The sequence below is a fragment of the Hippopotamus amphibius genome, chromosome 2, assembly GCF_030028045.1.
Source record: "Hippopotamus amphibius kiboko isolate mHipAmp2 chromosome 2, mHipAmp2.hap2, whole genome shotgun sequence".
NCBI classification, from domain to species: Eukaryota; Metazoa; Chordata; class Mammalia; order Artiodactyla; family Hippopotamidae; genus Hippopotamus; species Hippopotamus amphibius.
In genome coordinates this window covers 24,834,345-24,852,178 of record NC_080187.1, presented here as the reverse complement: position 1 = coordinate 24,852,178, position 17,834 = coordinate 24,834,345, and the positions used below count along the sequence as shown (strand labels likewise).

At 46.3% G+C, this 17,834-nt stretch overlaps 1 protein-coding gene across 15 annotated transcripts in view; it reads right to left on the bottom strand.

Annotated features, from left to right (window-relative positions):
- Nucleotides 1-1,093: 1,093 nt before the first annotated feature.
- The window catches only part of PTPN3 (protein tyrosine phosphatase non-receptor type 3), a 134,253-nt gene continuing 117,512 nt past the window's right edge, over nucleotides 1,094-17,834 (bottom strand). For 14 of the 15 annotated variants that reach the window (XM_057723740.1, XM_057723741.1, XM_057723747.1 and 11 more), the window contains 7 exons: nucleotides 14,344-14,434; nucleotides 14,007-14,068; nucleotides 12,055-12,201; nucleotides 5,839-5,967; nucleotides 4,756-4,901; nucleotides 4,165-4,300; nucleotides 1,094-2,510 (listed from right to left, as the gene is read on the bottom strand). In XM_057723740.1, coding sequence (XP_057579723.1) covers nucleotides 2,433-2,510; nucleotides 4,165-4,300; nucleotides 4,756-4,901; nucleotides 5,839-5,967; nucleotides 12,055-12,201; nucleotides 14,007-14,068; nucleotides 14,344-14,434 — 789 coding nt within the window. In that variant the 3' untranslated portion in view covers nucleotides 1,094-2,432. Of the gene's footprint in view, nucleotides 2,511-4,164; nucleotides 4,301-4,755; nucleotides 4,902-5,838; nucleotides 5,968-12,054; nucleotides 12,202-13,781; nucleotides 13,888-14,006; nucleotides 14,069-14,343; nucleotides 14,435-17,834 lie in introns of those variants that run through there. The other variant, XR_009051479.1, reaches the window with a different exon arrangement.

Sequence of the window (17,834 nt, the reverse complement as noted above, 5' to 3'; positions counted from 1 at the left end):
CTTGTCTTGTTCTTCCCCAGGATTTCATGGATTTTGTTCATGGTAACATCTGCTGCGTCTGAACTACTGACCTGTGCAGTGGCAGAAAAAAGCTGATTGCAACCTTTGGTAAACTGCTGGGAAACTGATGTAAAATAATGGCAGCATTTCCATAACCATATTAAACAATGTTTCTTAAAACAAAAACAAAACATAAATCTCCAAACTCATTTTAGACTTCACAAGCTTTTTACACACAGGGTGATGATGCCTTTTTATCAAATGGCAATGATTCGCTCAACATCCTGATGGCATTTAAATTTACTTCAGCCTTCTCTTTTTGGTGCCTGGCTGATCGAATTTTCTGAGTCCAGATTGAACAGAAGTACTTGTATGATATTCCTTTGTGCCCTTGGTTCTCTTGAGAAAAAAAGCAATTTTCTCTTACAAAAGCCCAGGTGATTCTACTTCTGCTTCGTGGATTTGGGGGCTAGTCACTGATAAATCAGCTTTTCAAAGTAATTCATCCAGGGCAGTGTCAGATTCAGCTGAGGAAAACTCTAATAGCATGATCTTATTCGATCCTTATATTCAACCCGAAGTCCTCAGTATTATTTACTTCTCCTATTTTACAGATGAAAAATGGAGGTTAAGTGACTACGCTCAGGGCTAGCTGTTGAGTGGAATCAGAAACCAAATGCCCTACCCCTTAACTCCACGCTTTGCTGCTACATTCTGCTAGCCTGGCATTGCGCTGACAAGGACGGGGCTTCCGTGTCTCCGGGCGCACAGCATGGGTTACGACACTGTACACCACCTCCCTCCACCCCGACCATTTAACAGTAAAACATTGGTGGGGAAAGGGTGGAAAGAATGTGGTAAATATGCTAGGTCTGGAGACAAAGAACCTTTAGAAACCTGGCCCCCACTGTAAAGGTCTTTACCCATCTTGCGACCAGGAAACTACTCAATTGGTCCAGAGTTTGCTAAAGAGGCCTCATTTCAATGCATGATAACATGAAACCATCCTTTTTCTATAAATCTCGTTAAGAAACTGGATACTTAGTTAGCTGCTTCTTCTGGATACATAAAACCACTATTTCAAAATACCACATTAGAATTTTTATGTAATTTATTTTCCTTAAATAATAATTTGCTACAATCCTGTCACAAATTAAAAAAAAAATCAACACAGTATTAACAAAGGCAGAATTCTTCAGGACAATCAAAATCATGGTGTACTTAGAATAAATTAACATCAAATGGTGTTTGTATTCAGATAGTCTGATCCTCTCCTTTGAAATGAAACGGAGACCATTGTAACTAAGAGTGAATGCGCACATTTGTTCTTCTATACAGAGACTCATTCTTTATATAAACTCAACTGCAATCTGAATCAAGTTAGGATCCTGAGAAACACTCACCCGTGGGCACACACACAGACACACAGACACACACATCCACGGGCAACCCTCGACAAGCTGGGTTTCCCATGGTTCAATGACTAGATCTTTCCTCAGAAGGGTCAAAGGTTCTGAATATTTAGGTGACATCCCATCTCCCCTCGGGAAAATCGTAAGCTTTCAAGTGTAATAGCTCGAAGTAGCAGCAATCCATGTTTTAGATTCAGTAGTGGATGATTCCAGTCCTGGGTGCTGAGAGTACAGCGAGAGGGAGGCAGAGGCCAGGGGCACCCGCTCCGAACACTCACACGCGGGGCGACCCCGGGAGTCCTCGTTCCGAGTCTCAACTGAAAACTCACCCGAAACCTGCACTGCTCGTCCGGTTCAGGCACTGGTGTCAACCTGAGAAGGGTCGCTAATGCAGGGAGAAGGCAGGGCATTTGGACACGATGCTCAGAAACGTGACTGTCAGAAGAGGCAGGGAGACGGGACCGCGGAAGGGAGGGCAGAAAAGGCGCTGCTCGTCCTTCGGCCTGACGCCCCACCCCCTGCCGTCCAGTACATTCATGGGGTTTCTTTAGCATCCCGGCGGTGAATGCTGACGGCTCCAGCTCCGCCCAGACCCCTGGAAAGCTCGGCCCTTAGTCCGATACACATATACACACAATGCATCCAAGTGACTCTGAACAGCCACACCATCTCGTTTCTGGGAGGTCAACAGCTTTGCTGGCGTCCCCTCTCAGTTGCCCAAGGATGGTTTACAGGAATATGGAGATGGAGAAGGAGGAAGGCATTAGGACAGGCCCCAAACTGAGATCCCCTTCTGCTTATTTCTCTCTGGAGGAGGCACGGGCCTAAATGATGCTATAACCGCATGCGTTATCTACACAGTTCTTATGTACACGATACCTTTTTTTTTTTAATAGAAATTTAAAGTGCCTGGGTTCAAAGGTGCTCATTCCTTTCCCACGACCTACACATTCCTCTTGCTGCTTCCAGAGAGAAGGAGGATGCCCTTGGGAAAGAGGAATGAAGGTCTTCACAGTCGTCTTAACTGGGATCCAGCATTTGGACTAAGCCTTCTTTATAAACACGAAGAATCGCTTCACACACAAACTTGTACTGGCTCTGCAAAAGGAAAAGAAAGCCGTCAAGCTGGCCAGCGGCTCCACAAATGCTGCATCAGACCACAGACACAGTTATTCTTTCCCCTCACTCATAAACACCCTGAGCTCCAGCTCTGGGCCGAGCCAGGCCCAAGGCTACATCAGGGACTCTGAGTGGAGAAGACACATCTGTGAGCTCACTATGTGATGAGGGCTGGAGGCTCCTCCCAGAGAGGGCTGGGCAACATGGCATGGAAACAAGGCAGAGGGAGGGACGGGCAGTCTGGCACCGTCAGGGGGGAGCAAAGGTCACTGCAGGGTGGCCATCCCAGTGTACACACTGGTACGGTGGCTTCAACAAGGACGGCCCGTTCAGAGGAGTGTCGTCAGGGCTCACGGTCCCAGCCCAGAACCCCTGGGTGCAGTGGGGTTGGTGGGGAGGCGGTTGCGGAGGGCCTTGCATTGGGGTAAGGAGTCTGGATTTTGTCTTCAAAAGGAGAACCACCGAAAGCTGCTCTGTAGGATATGGTTCTCTATATTAACAAACACCTAAGAGACGTATTTTAGTGATGTGTCCGGGGTGACAGGAAAGCATTCACACTGAGCTGCACCAGCTAGGAAAATGTGCCCAGAAGATGCACTTTAAACATTTTTAAACTAGCGATGAGGTCCTCTATGCCACAAAACAGGGCAGAGAACAGCCTTAACAACCTGATTTTGTTTTTTTTTTCTTAACCAGGTTTCCTGCGTGCACGTGAATTTAAAACAAGAGCTCACAATCATTAGCAAAATCTTATGAACTTGGTCCATGAGTCCGTGAGGATACAGCACTGACTGCAAGTCCCCCTCCCTTCCTTGCTGACTCCTCCTCATCCATCGGGGGCTGTGGCCTCGGAGGCCACTCCTCCAGAAAGCCCTGACGTTCCAGAGCCAGCTTTTGATGCTCTTCCTGAGTTCTTAGACTCCCCTTGGGCTTCTCCCACTGCTGCTGAGGTTTACGGTCAACTGATCCAGTTCTATTAGATATAAGCTCAGGTCTCTCCTGTTTGTGCACTTGTCTGTGGAATAGATGAATGAATGAATATGGAATTGTTCTCATTTTGTACATGGGGAAACTGAGGCTTACAGAGAGGGGAAGGCACTACTCAAATGTTGCCCACTATGGGAATCATGCACTTTCCACGCCACCCTACTGCCCCTCTTGTAGCTCTGGGGGAAACCAGAATATTTCCTCTTGAGGACACTTGCAGTGCTGGGTACTCAGGCGTGATGTACCTGGGAGACAGTCCAGAAGAGGAGAGAGTAGGGCCATGTGAAACGTCTGCTGAGCCAAAAGGCTCACCCAGGAACAGCTGGGTGGGATGAAACCCACGGGTGACCTTGCTTACTTCTGATGGACACGTGATGGGTCAGTGGCTCGACAATGCAGAGTGCAACCAGGGCTGCTCCCTGGCCAAGTGGCTGGCAGGACACAAACCATGAGGCAGCAGAAGTGGAGGGCAGCGAGAGGCAGAGGTCGGATGGGGAGGGCGTTGGAACCGCTCAGCCCCTGACGAGCTCTGTGACCGTTGGCAAGTGACTCGGTCCCCTGGAGCCTTGGTCTCTTGACCTGCAAAGCCCTTCGTGCAGTCCTGGCCATCATCATTAGTATTTTTTATTACTGCATTTCTACTCACTGATGTCTGCACCATCATGGCGCGCTGGTCTCGCATTTTCCGAACAATATCCAGTGGGTAAACGGGCAGGTTCCTCTCAATTAGGCACATGGCTGTTTCCATGGTGACCAACACACCGGTTCGACCTATCCCAGCACTAGGGGGAGAGGAGCAGAGGGGGGATTTATTCAGACAGCAATTCTGCACAACCCAGCTCAGCGCCTCGCCAGTTCCCACGTTTACTTAGATGGAGCTTCCCTCCCCTGACCTTCAAAGGACACAAAACACACACTCAGGGTGTGCTTCTGAACAGGTCAGGGGCTTAAAAACCGCCTTAAAAACCCACCTTTCCATGCAAACTCCACCCCCCACCTAATGCACATCTATGAGGTCAGTCGGCTGGGAACGGAGGGACTTTGTTCTCCAGGTCTGTGCTGCAATCAGAAGTTTGTCCAAATCTTTCGACATTGTGAAGAAAGCAAACAGAGCCTTGCAAAAAGCATATCTAGTCTTGTGGGGTTAGGTGGGCTTGCAAGTTGCCTGCCAACTTTCTCCAGGCCTTTCCCAAGGAGTACGCGTATTAAAAAAAACAAAGCCAACAAGCCACAGTACCTGCAGTGAACTAGGACGGGTTCGCCGTCCACTCTCAGGGACCTCACATAGTTTACAAATTCCAGGAAGTCCGAGGAGTCATCGGGAACGCCATGGTCTGGCCATGCCACGTACTGGAGGTGCGTCACAGTGTGCTCTTCTCCGGTCTGCGAAGAGGCGGAGCGGCCTCGCTGAGTCACTGGACGGCGGGCAGGTGGGCAGGAGGACCCCAGCCCTGCCCTGGCCTCCAGCCAGGGAACTCCTGTCTCCGGACGCTCTTCTACCCACTGGGCACCACCCTGCCGTGGCCCCTGCCAACTTCCGCCCGCCCGCCCGCCTCCGCTACGCACCCAGACACCCACTCTCTAGGGCTCCGCTGGGGCCAACTGCTGCCCGATGGCGCCTCCACCACTGCTGCCCACAGCGATCTCTTCCTGTTTGCTCCTATGGTACTTGCTATTAGGGCCACCCACGTGGCTCTTTTTTTTTATGATCAAAATACACATAACAAGAAGTTTACCATTTTAAACCTTATTAAGCGTATAGTTGAGTGGCATTAAGTACATTCGCAACGTTGTACAACCATCACCACTCTTTCGAGAGCCTCTTCATCTTCCCAAACTGAAACAGTGTGCCCATCAAACACTAACTCTCCATGCCCCGCCCTGCAGCCCTGGCAGCCACCATCCTCCTTTCCGTCCCTGTGAATTGACTACTCCAGGTACTTCACACGAGAGGAGCCCCACGGAACGTGTCCTTCAGGGTTTGGCTCCTTCCACTCAGCATAATGTCTTCGAGGTTCCACCTCGAAAAGGGGGACCAGGATTCCACTGTATGAACACACCACATTCCGTTTATCCACTTATCTGTCAGTGGACACCTGGGCTGTTTCCACCTGCCAGCTATTGTGGAATAGCGCTGCTGTGGACACGGGGGCTGGCTCTTTTCCAGGCAGTCTTGTACATCTACTGAAATGCTCACCAGGTGAAAACACAGACTGACCTAGAAGCAGAGCCCTACCCGGGCCCATGGTGGACGCTGATCCAGCGCCTGCCTCTAACCTGTGCTCTCCCCTGGACCACTTGCCGCCCGGGCGCTGCTCACCTCGGTGTTCGTGACCAGCATTTCCCGGAACACGTAAGCGATGGTGCAGTCCTCCGACTGACAGCGGATGTGAAAGCTGCCGTGGTTCATGACTTCGGGAGGATTGGGCCAGTACTGGTGGCATTTGGTCTGCAAGGGAACCAGAGGGTAGGACTTAGGCTTGGCTGTGGGGCGGCACTCATGGCGGTGAACTGGACAGATGGGTTCGGCCAGAGCCCTCGTGCTCGCACCAGATACTCCGAGAGCTGCTGGGAGAAAAGAAACGCAGGCGAGGCCACGCTGCCCTGCATCTATCTTCTGTAGGGTGAGCAGAGGGACCTCCCCTCCTCTTCTGCAGAGGGGGCGGGGTGCCCAGCCTCCCAGGGGCCAGGCCGCAGCTCTCGCCGCCGCTGGACCTGGAGGGTGAGCGCACAGACGTTTCCTCTTCATCATCAGGGTCCAACTGCCGGAAGAACGGGCCTCACACATGGGACCCTGATTTAGGGCCTATCCCAGGCCCTCAGCCCCTGCTCTGCTCTCAGCACCCCCTTCTAACTCATCCCTCCTTTACCGTCCACTCCTCACCCCCTTGAGGCAGAACGTCTCAGGAAATAACTGCTAGGCGCACACATTTGGGAGCCAAACAGAACTTCGCCAGAATCGTTTTCTCCTCTGCTGTGAGCCCTATGACTTTGAACCTGCTACGACTTAACCTCTCTGATTTTCACATTCTGCACCTGAAAGACAGGACGGCACCTGCTTCCCGGATGGTGGCAGAGGCTGGAGATAATGGTGCGTGGTGCCGGGCTCACTGCGGGGGACAGGTCAGTGGTGGCCCTTATCACCGCTGCTGCTACGGGCCCCACCAATGCTTTCGTATATGACTCACACGGAGCTGATACGCACCAGGCAGCAGAGGAGGAAGCCCGGGCTCAGCGGGATTAAGTGAGCTGCCCCAGGTCCAGGTCTGAGGCGGCTCCCCACAGGCTGACTGACCCCACCGCCCCTCCTGGTTTCTATTCCCCCTTCCAAATCCTGAACCTTGTTCCCTCGCAGTCTCACGCCTGCCTCTGGCCTCCAAGCAAAGCTCGGGGCCAAGCTGCCTATCCCATCACAGATCCATCAAATTCTGACTCATTCAAAAAAAAATGGTCTCTCCAAGCCTACAGCTGCATCAACTTGGGTACAAATCACATTACTTACAGCCGAGAGGGGTATAGACCAACAGATGCACATAACTGGAAAGAGCTTTTCTATTCTTATTTTCAAATGTCACAGTGAATGTTTGCAATTAAAGCATGCTGCTGGAAGGGCGGAGTTAAGCATTTCCTTGTAAACCTGAAACCTGGGTATTTTGGTCGGTGGCCACTTCCCAACTTCCGTCAGACACGAAGGACTGCTGTCTGTAGAACCCAAGGCAGAGGCGACACCCACCAGGACTGCATCTGCTTCCTTATCTGTGTGTTGGGGGTGGGGGTGTAGCTCTCTGCTGCAGGCTCCCAAGGGTCCTGCCCACAGGACAGCTGATGGGAAGCTTCTCTCTGAAGTGATGAGCTCATGCAGGGCTGAGCCACAATTATCCCTATTTCCAGAGACTCCCAGTGAATTTGACCAGAACTGGACTCTCTTTACCCCTTGATCAAATTTGAATTTTAGGTCTATTTGGATCTCTAAGCATTGGGGGTGTAGCGGAAAGAACAAGAAGCCTGTGGAAATCCTGAGTTTCCCTCCTGGTTAATAAGTTCCACTAACTTGCAGTCCTGGGCAAGGTACTTCACTTCTTTGAGCCTCGGTTTTGGTTACACTGTGCGGCTTGCAGGATCTTAGTTCCCTGACCAGGGATTGAACCTGGACCCCCTGCAGAAGTCCTAACCACTAGACCACCAGGGAATTCCCTAAGGCCTACTATCTTTTGATCAGTATATGCTAAGCACTAAATTGTGCTTGTTATGGACATTATTTTATCTGGGTCTCAAAACAACCTTATGAGGTAGATACCGCCATTGTCTCTGTTTTGCATATGAGTAAACCGAGGCTCACAGAGTGAGTCCACTTGTGTCAGATCCTACACACAGAAAGTGGGGCATATATAAATGTAAAAAATAATCTTTCCCCCAAAAGAAACAGCCTTGATGGGAGGGGAAGGAGAACGACCTTTTCAATGGAAAGACTATACCTCTATAGTTTCCTCACGGAGGAAACCATGGACCTGAAGGGAGAGCACAATGGAAAACGTTTTAGGTCAGAATGAAAAGAGGGAGAAATGAAAGTGACTGGGCAGTGGGAGCACCTCACTGACCATCGGCCTCTGCGTGAGGCTCCCTGCACTTGCAGACATGAGCGCAGCACAGAGCAGCGACAGGGACCCCGCCAGGCACACGCCCACGGCGGGGCCCACTCTGCAAAATGCAGAATGTGGGAGAAAGCAAATGGGACATGCCGAGAACTTCATCTCTAAGAAAACGTAGGGGACAGAGCTGCTGGCCTGGAGTGACTGACTCCTAATCAGGAGGAACTCAGGGGCGGTGGTGCGGACCAGATAAGGGACCTCAGGATAAAGGGCTCGGGTCACCAGAGAGTTGGTAACAGGAGAGGGAGGAAACACATAGCCTGGATTTGAGAACAGGTTTCCAACCATCGATAAACAACAGAGGTAAGTTCCTAGGGCCAGAGATTGCGAAGGGAATGCTCTGACTCACGGGAGATGTGAATCTCTAAAACAGGAACGTGATGGAACCAGCCGGAAGGGGTTCAATTAGGAAGAAAGGGCTGGGAAACAAACAAACAAACCCACCAGATTACATGGAGACCTCGGAGCAACTCAGGTTCCGAGCAGACTCCAATCAGGACAGAGCAGGAGAGGCAGGACCCGCAAGAGCAGCCGGAGGAAGTGAGGCCTCCCGGATGGAAGAAAGGGGCTTTTCTCCTGAGCTGCAGCAGGCAGAATGAGGGGAAGAAGGAGCTGCCATCAGGGCAGATCGTCTGTCACTAACCACGCCTGCTGGCACTCTCTCTCCTCCATGGAGAACAATGACCTTGCAGCTGGGAAAGACTGAGCCAACATTGAAGAGGAAAGAGCAGCCCAACACAGGCGAGGACACAGCACTCGGACGCCCCACTGGGTTCAGGTGTCAGTTCTAAGGAACTGCAGCACCACTGAGAGACCTCACGAGCTCAGAGAGTGGCACCTCCGTGGACAGTTCCTGAGAAAACATGGAGTATCCAGGCCCCGCAAAGTCACAGAACAGGCAGGCAAACAAGGCACAGCTTCATTTGGGGTTGATTCTGGAGACAACAATGCCATCAACTTGATGTCTTGTCATCTATAAAACACCAGAGTGGCCCAGATCAAGGCCTGCAAAGTGTGGGATTTGGCAGGAGGAGGTTAGGAGCATTAAAGGACACAGAACCACACGCGCGCCACGGGGAGTGTCTCAGCTTTGGTCTAGGATAGCTTTAACATTCTCTTCCTAGTACTTCAACTCTCTTCTTAGGAGAGAGCACGCAAGAGTGTGGGCAAGCAGGCCTCGCATTCACAGCCTGGAAGGCAAGCATATGTATTCAGACTTTAAGAACACTGTCTTGCGGTTTTTGCATTTTTACAGATACCTCTTCTTACGGCAAGTGATGCTGGGCTTCCATTCAGATCTATCTTTCAAAGGAAATTTCTTACAGCAAGAAAAGGTGAGCCAATCTGAAGACAAATAATGACTAACACTACAGTAAAATATATACAGTATAGTCCCAGCAATAATTAAGGTGGAACCCAAACGACTATAATTGCTAATGTCTGTATAACATTTATTGTGTGCCCAGCACCGCGCCAAGAAGGCTGCCTGTATTAACTCATTCAATTCCCCTCAAATCCACAACAGGCGTCATTATCATTCCATTTTACGCAGAGGTTTTCTGCAGGTTTCCTAAGCCCCACAGGTAGGAAGTGACTGAGCAGGGATTTGAATTCAGGAAGCGTGGGCCCAGCATCTGCCCTCTTACCCAGGACACCACAGAACAAGACGGGGGCAGGCGCTCTAGAAACAGAGAGGACAGGGTCGGACTGTGAGCCAGCCGGGGTTCCCTAAGTTCAAAAAAGTCCCAGTAACTTCACTGCCTTTTCAAAACAAGATTAGAAAATCACACACGCATACAAAAACAGAATATAAACAAAAATTTAAAACAGGCAAAAACAAGACTTCCATACCAGGAGATCAGGTGATGCCCTGGACCTGCTGCCTTGTGATATCAGCAAAGCCTCTGAGAGTGCTGATGGCAAGTGGCTAGACAGGATGGAGAGATGGCCGGGGCTGGAAGCAGAGCTGGGAGAGTGAGCAGCTGCTCCCCAGCGTGCCCTCAAAGCCTCTGACTTACGGTATTCTAAAAGGAGCTTTCTACTGCCTCTTGAGGGCCTTTACATTAAAAAAAAAAAAATTTATGTATTCATTTATTTGGTTGCGCTGGGTCTTAGTTGCAGCAGGCGGACTCCTTAGCTGCAGCTCACTGGCTCCTTAGTTGCAGCACAAAGGCTCCTTAGTTGTGTCATGTATGTGGGATCTAGTTTCCTGACCAGGGATCAAACCTGGGCCCCCTGCTTTGGGAGCATGGAGTCTTAATCACTGAACCACCAGAGAAGTCCCTAGAGCCTTTACATTTTTCAGCAGTGACTTCTGTGAAGAGAAGAGATTCTGATCGACACTGTGAGTGACAAGAAGCTAAGAGGGAGAGCCGACACAGAGAACCACAGATGGAAAGCCCAAGGAGCCCGAGCGCAGGCAAAAGGCCGAATCTGATGGCGAATCCTCCCAGGAACGATAATGACGGCCACATACACACACACAAGAGCTAACGTTTGCCAGACACCTGAGATAGGCAGCTCTCTAAACTTTTCGTATGTATTGTCTCAGTTTTCACAAACCCTCCAAGGTGGCACTACTATCTGCAATTCATATACAGGGAAGCTGAGGGTCAGGGAGGTTGAGTAAGTTGCTCAAGAAGAGCCTGTTTTGAACCCAGAGCCCCACCAGCGTGCTGCGTGTAGGTTTCAGGAGTCAAATGCATGAGTACAAAATGGGGAAACTGGCTCAACAGCAACATCAAAACACAGACCAGACAATTTCTGCTGACCACCAGCTTTGCAGAAGTCAAAGATTACTTTCAGATATCTGAAAGGGCACTGCATAGGAGAGAAAGGTACCTTCTGACTGTGTCGTCCAGGTAAGAGAAGCAGGTGGGGTGGAGGTTCAAAGTGATGTGGATTTCAGCGTGTTATAAAGGGGGATTTTTTAAAAAAATCAGCTGAATACTCATGGACGGACCCTGGAAGTGTTTTAGCCAAGGTGGGGAGCCATCTGCCTGGGACAACCCGTGTGAAGCCTTCTGCAATCCACAGGGCTCTCTAGAATTAGTAGGAATCCTTATTTTGTTGCTTTGGGTGAGAGGGTAGACTGACCTCCTCCAACATACTACCCATTGCAATCCTGTATTCTGACTTTCAGCACAGCTCACTGAGCAAGGAGAGGTCTAGGAGGAAGCTGCTTATAGATTATTCAAAATAGGTGGTTCAAAATTAACTTATATTTGATTTTGGAATGTGTTTCTGGATAAACGTTCCACAATAAAGATATCTAGATGCAGGCAGAAGTCAGAGAACTCATGCTACACGGTCTCCCTTGCACACTGACTTCTGTTATCTAATCAGTGATCTGTTCCTATGGAAAGCGTCCGGCAGGCTCAGCACAGCATGGTGGCCTGCCACTCTCCTAATTAAGCCCTTCTTACCTCTTTTTTTGCATCAAGTTTTGCTGCAACACAAGCAGAGGAAGTAATTTCGGACAGAGGTAACTTCTACTTTTCGTGGCCGCCGTGGACCTGGCACTCATACTGCTCTTCTCAGGACCAGCACTTGCCCTGGGTGGGTGAGGCCACAGCTAACAACAGGGGTCCTGGGGCAGGTGAGGCAAGGGGACCCGCATTCTGGCGTGTTATCATGGACCCAAGCCAGGAATGGGAGGGGCTGGCTGATCACGCCTTAGCTGGGAAAGGCCAGGGAGGGGGCAGGCAGAGAGCTGAGCTTTGTCGTGGTGGAGGGGGGGGGGGTCCATCAGTACAGGAGATTTATGGGTCACACAGGGGCTGGCCCGGGCGACACCCTTCATCAAGACCTTTCCCAGCTCTGAAATTCACGCTCCGCAGAGCACCGTGCGACACGCACACGTCTGAACCGGAAATCAAGCCACTTACCCGCCCTCGCTCTGTGAGAGTCGTCAGCATGACGACGAGGGACAGCCTCTGATCCCAGACTACTCGCCAGAACTGCGCACAGGTGTGCGGCAGGGGTCCCTGAGCGGCGATGTACTTGTTCACGAGGTGAGCAGCAGGAATTTCCATCTGGCGAGACATTAAGGCATCGGAATCGGTCACGGTCACAAGGTAGACAGGGAACTGGGTCTTACACTCTTTTAGTTGGTGACGGTTATCACACTGGAATAACATCTCTATCAATTTTCGGCCAGTAAGGATAATCAAAGAAAAAGCTACTTTCAGAAATGCTTCAAAGGTATTTGACCGTAATACTAGCATTAGGTATTTAAGATAAAACTATATGACAGTCAACAGGCGATAATCAGAGTGGACCTACAAGATGGAAAAGCATTTAAAGACCTTCACTGCTCTATCCTAAATATAATCAATATTGGGTAACTGCATTGTCAGTAACACATGCCAGTCCTCTTGCCCACCTCTTTCCCTAGGCAGGGTTTTCTATCAAAATATTTATTCGCTTTGAAGCATAAACCATGCAGACTTATCCCACCAACTGTTGTTCCACTTTGCTTTCTGCATGGCTGCCAATGTTTGTGGCACTGAGTTGATAAATTTCCCCGGACCCCCAGCTTTACTGAGGTGTCACTGACGAATAAAAATTGTATATATTTAAGGTGTACAACGTGATGGTTTGATATGTGTATATGCTGTGAAATGATTACCAGAGTCAAGTTCATGAACACACCACCTCACATAGTTACCATCTGAGTTGATTAACGTTAAATGTCAAAATGTTTTCAACTGTCCTCAGTGTCCGTCTCCCACCCTGCTCTGCTTTTACTTCTCAGTCTTTTCCACGAAAGAACACTGAGAACTGGCTGAGCTTTGGAGTGGCACTGTGATTCACTCATTCTTAGGTGGGAAGGGTAAACGGAGGCGCCTAACTCATTGTTTGGTTGGTGCTTGGGTTAAGGGCTTCCTCAGCCCTGATTTCAGCCAGTCCCCACCCCAGGACTGCATGGTCTTACCAGCCCCACCATTTCTGACGCTCTGCTTGCAGGACATCAGGAATGCTGAAGTGAGGGTCAATGAATCCCACAGATGCTTTGGAAAAACTGGAATCCCTGATCAGACCCATTCTTGCTGGTAGTTCTTGATATGCTATAACCTGAGAACCTGAAAAGTCATCTGTTCATTTACATCAGAGGTTGGTAAACTATGGGCTGAAGGCCAAATTTAACTGCCACTCTGCAAGCTAAAAGTGTTTTTTTATATTTTCACATGGTTGCATTTTAAATGGTTACATAAGTACCTAATTAATATCCTCAATTTTGTCTCTTGGCTTGCAGAGACCAAAATATTTACCGTCTGGCCCTCTGCAGAAAAAGTGTGCTGATCCCTGGTTTAGGTGAAGAAACTGAGGTTCAGAGAGGATAAGTTGCCCAAGACGCATTTTCAGAGTGAAATGAATGTTTTCCCCACAACATGTGAAATCTTTTACTTTCTGTTTTCGGGTTATGTGCCCAGAGGTGGTTTTATTCTTCTTATCTTTAGGCAAGATGTACAGTAATGACATGGGGGTAAAGCACAGAAAGTTACAAACATACCACTGGCCAAAACCACAAAACACCTCACTGTCAGCAACTGAGGACAGAAGACAGGTGGATGATGGAGTCAGAGGCACAAAATCTGAGTTTTGGTCTCACCTTCCGTCAGCTTTGTGACTTTTCGAATTATTAAATGTCTCTGAACCTTAGTTTCATCCTCTGTAAAACGAGACTATTCGGCCTTCCCTCAATGGCTGCTGTGGTGCTGAAATGAGGGAGTCAACAGAAAAGCACTTGGCTGACCGCGAAGCACCACACACGCCGCTGTCATGCTTGTTACAACGATTAATGTGCTTGTTCCTATGATTCAGATTTTTAACTTACGTTCACATAACTCGCATTAATATAATCTTCGTTTCCCTGCAATAATACCCGCGTGGTGTCATCTGTGGGGGGGCAAGAAATTTACCGATTATTCCGAGCGTTATTTTTATCGCACCAAGTAAACAAGAGTTCAGTTCCCAGCCCCATCTGCAGCTCTCGCCGCATTAGCATAAACACTATTCCCCAACTGTTCAGAGTTTGAAATGGCTGCAATAAAGACGGTGGTGTTTACAGACACACTGAAAATCGTTCCAGAATACCAGACAATCTGTTTTAAAAAGGGAAACATTATCTCAGTGTGTGTGGGGGGGAGGAGGCATTCAGGCCGGATACTCACAAGGCAGTACATCTTTATATCGGTTTTTGTCCAAATTTTGAGGCAGCTTTGCAAATGTGATGGCTAAACCAGGCTTCTTTCTGTAGAGTTGCTATAGGAAAAATAGAGAAGTAAAAAAACAAACAAAAATTACAAAAACAGCTATGAAGAGAGTGTGAAAACATATTTTAACAGTAAAGTTTAGCATTCACAGTGCCAAAATCTTAACATTTAAAAGTGATTTTATATATTAAGAGAAAAATCTTTCCAATGAGAAATTCTACAATCCCATGAGGAACTAACTACATTCTTCCATAAATTTCTTTTTTTTTAACATGAGGATCTTTGGGGGAAAAAAAGTCATAGGATGGGGTGTGAGTCACAGATAATGGATCACAGTAAGTAAAACCTCATCTTTATGACAATTATTTGACAAGAGCTAAAAGCAAGTACAGAGAAAAAATTCTGACTAAAAATTAAATGGAAATCATTTACATTAGTCTAAAAACATATCCCTCCAATTTAATGGCGTGAAACGTATTCTTTGCTAAGAACAAGAGCAACCCATTTCATTCATCATTTCAGAAGTATACTTCTGCAGTTAAAACATTTATTCCAACACGTAGGAAACTTCATCTAAATATTCATTTAAAGACGTATTTCCCTATACATGCAATCACTAGCAAAAAATTCAGTTAAAACCATCTTTGCATACCTACAAACCATATTAGACACCTGTAACTGTACCTAATGTGATGTTGACAACAGCTCTGTGAGAGCTATTAATAGTATTCTTCTTTTGCAAGTGAGAGGCAGAGATTAAATGCTTTGCTCAAGATTGCAAACTAGAGGCTGAACTCAGATCTGACGCCAATGCTTGAGTCTTTTCTTTGAAGCCACATTTTACTGAGGTATGAATGACATGTAAAAAGTGATATACACTTAACGTACAACTCGATGAGTTTGGGGATAAGTATAATGCCGTAAAGCTATCACCACCATAAAGGCGTAAGACACATCCATTCCCTCTCAAAGTTTCCTCCTGCCCTTTTGAGTTTTCTTTTCTACACAACTGTGTCCCCGGTGTCGAACTAGAGTGTGAAATACTACTCACCAGTGATTTTAGTTAACTTCATGGGAATTTAAAAACAATTTTTTCCCACTGTTGGAAGTGATCTTTTCTTTTTCAGAAAATTTAAGAAATTCAGACTAATATAAAGAAAAAAATAGTTACCAGTAATTTCACAACCTTGAGATGACCCTTTTCATCTATTTTCTCCAGCTTTTTTTCATGCCCACATGCATACAAACATATGCAATTATATATGTAAACACATACAATACACAGATATACTATGCTTTTAAAAACAAAAAATGAGATTGAACATATATTAGCACTTCCCATATTATGTTCTATGGAACTCAAGTATTCTGAAAGAAGCTACTAGCATTGCTTAGAAAAAGTTTCAAGGTCAAGGTAATTTGGGAAATACTACAAGTCACCTTATGTTCTATGAGTCTCTAAGATGACAAGTCCTGCAGTGGGTAACCTTATTTAATTCTGATGAGCTAAGTGCTTCTCAAGCTAATTTGCCATGGAGAATCTCATGTCTCACAAGAAGTGTCCTGGGAAATACTACCATAATTTTGAAGGCTGTTTTTCCTACTTATTATATAGTGTCTAGCTCCCTGTGTCATTTAAATACTCGAAATATTCTCTATACACATGACTTTTACTGGCTCTATAATTATAGGTTTTCATAGTTTGACTTTTATTCTAATTCTTGATTAGACTGTTTTCAATTTTTTACTATTATAAACTCCCATGAACAGAGTTACTGAATTAAAGCATACTTTTGAGGACTTTGATATATATATATACATATATATATATACAGAGAGAGAGAGAGAGAGAGAGAGAGAGAGAGAGAGAGAGAGAGAGAGAGTGTTGCCCTACAGGGGTGTATGAGAATGGTTAGTGTGCCAATTGCAGCCAGTATTGTCAACTAAAATGTGTTTGCAATTTGAAAGGGAGGCGGAACAATGTCTTTCCCTGTGTATTTTTGCATATTGTATTTCTTGTTTTATAAACCAGGCTCTGCTGGTCTGTTTTTTCTCTTATTAGTCCTTTTATAAAACAAACTGCACAGAAATCACCAGGAGAGAATTAGCATAGAGATTTTTGGTAATGATAATTATGTTATGTCTCATACATTTACCAAATGTTTAGCATTTCCAATCTTTCCCTAAGCTCAAATATTAATCATCTTTACAATTTCAGTTTGTAACAATCAAGTAGCCACTGAGCAACTTCTGAAATGTCTGTGAGTTTTAATGGACCCTCTGGGGTCCTTCTAGAAAAAAATCATGATTTATTGGAAGTTTTGGTTTGATTCTGGGAGGAGGAGAATATCTGAGTCAGTCAAATTCCCCAAAATGACAATTTGGTTCTGACTGCATAGAAGTGAAATCTGCTTGAGGATATATAATCAGTAAAGCTAACCTGGAGGTAAAAAGTTGTTCTTTTCCAAATAACAAAAGTGTAAATGTAATCTACTTGAGATGGTCTAGCAGAAAGGCATAGATCTAGCAAAAGGCTTTAATCACAACAAGGATATGAATGTATCTCAGCAGTAATGATCTGTTGATAGGATTGTAAAGTATTAAAATAAAATACAAAATAAAGTACTATAGCACTATCTTAACAATTTTAAATGTGCACACCCTGGGCTTTATCTGACAGAAATGCATAAAGATACATATCAAAAAAACTTATTGGCAGCAAAATATTTTCTTGTTAGCAGAAAACTGGAAACAGCCTGAATATTTCCCAATAGGGAAAAGTGTTGACAAATTATGATATAGTCATAACACAAAATTATGTGCAAGTAAGAGAGAAAGTAAGATAGACTAAAAGTACAGATTCAGAAGGGTATCCATCCATCTATTTAAGTGAAAAACACAAGTTACAGAATAATATAGCGGTGATCCCATTTCTATACACAGCAGCATACGCACAATGTATATATAACGGTATGTATGTGCACTTATATATATGTGTATAAAATATATTTGCATTTGCGTTGGAACAAGTGTGCAAGGATACACACCAAATTGTTATTTGTCAGCTATAACAGAGAAAGAAGCTAAAGGAGACAGGGGTCAGGAGACAATTCATTTTACTCTGGCTATTTTTGAATTACTTGAATTATTACAATGTGAATTTTTAAGAATTCAAATGACTGAAGTGAGAAAAAGAACAACAAAAGAAATCTATATATAAAATTAAAAATTTTTTTAACAAAAAGTTGGTTAACAAAGCTTTTTTTTTGTTTTGTTTTTTTTTAATCTTTAGAAGGATTGACAACACATTCATTTTTATGCCAAGGCAAACAATGAACCCTATCCCCACCGAACTGCTTCAGTCCTATTCACACACTTAATTTCTGAAGGTGTTAACAGCTGGTTTTCAAGTTCTTTTAATTTATGGACTATTCTCCAGACCTTGTGAG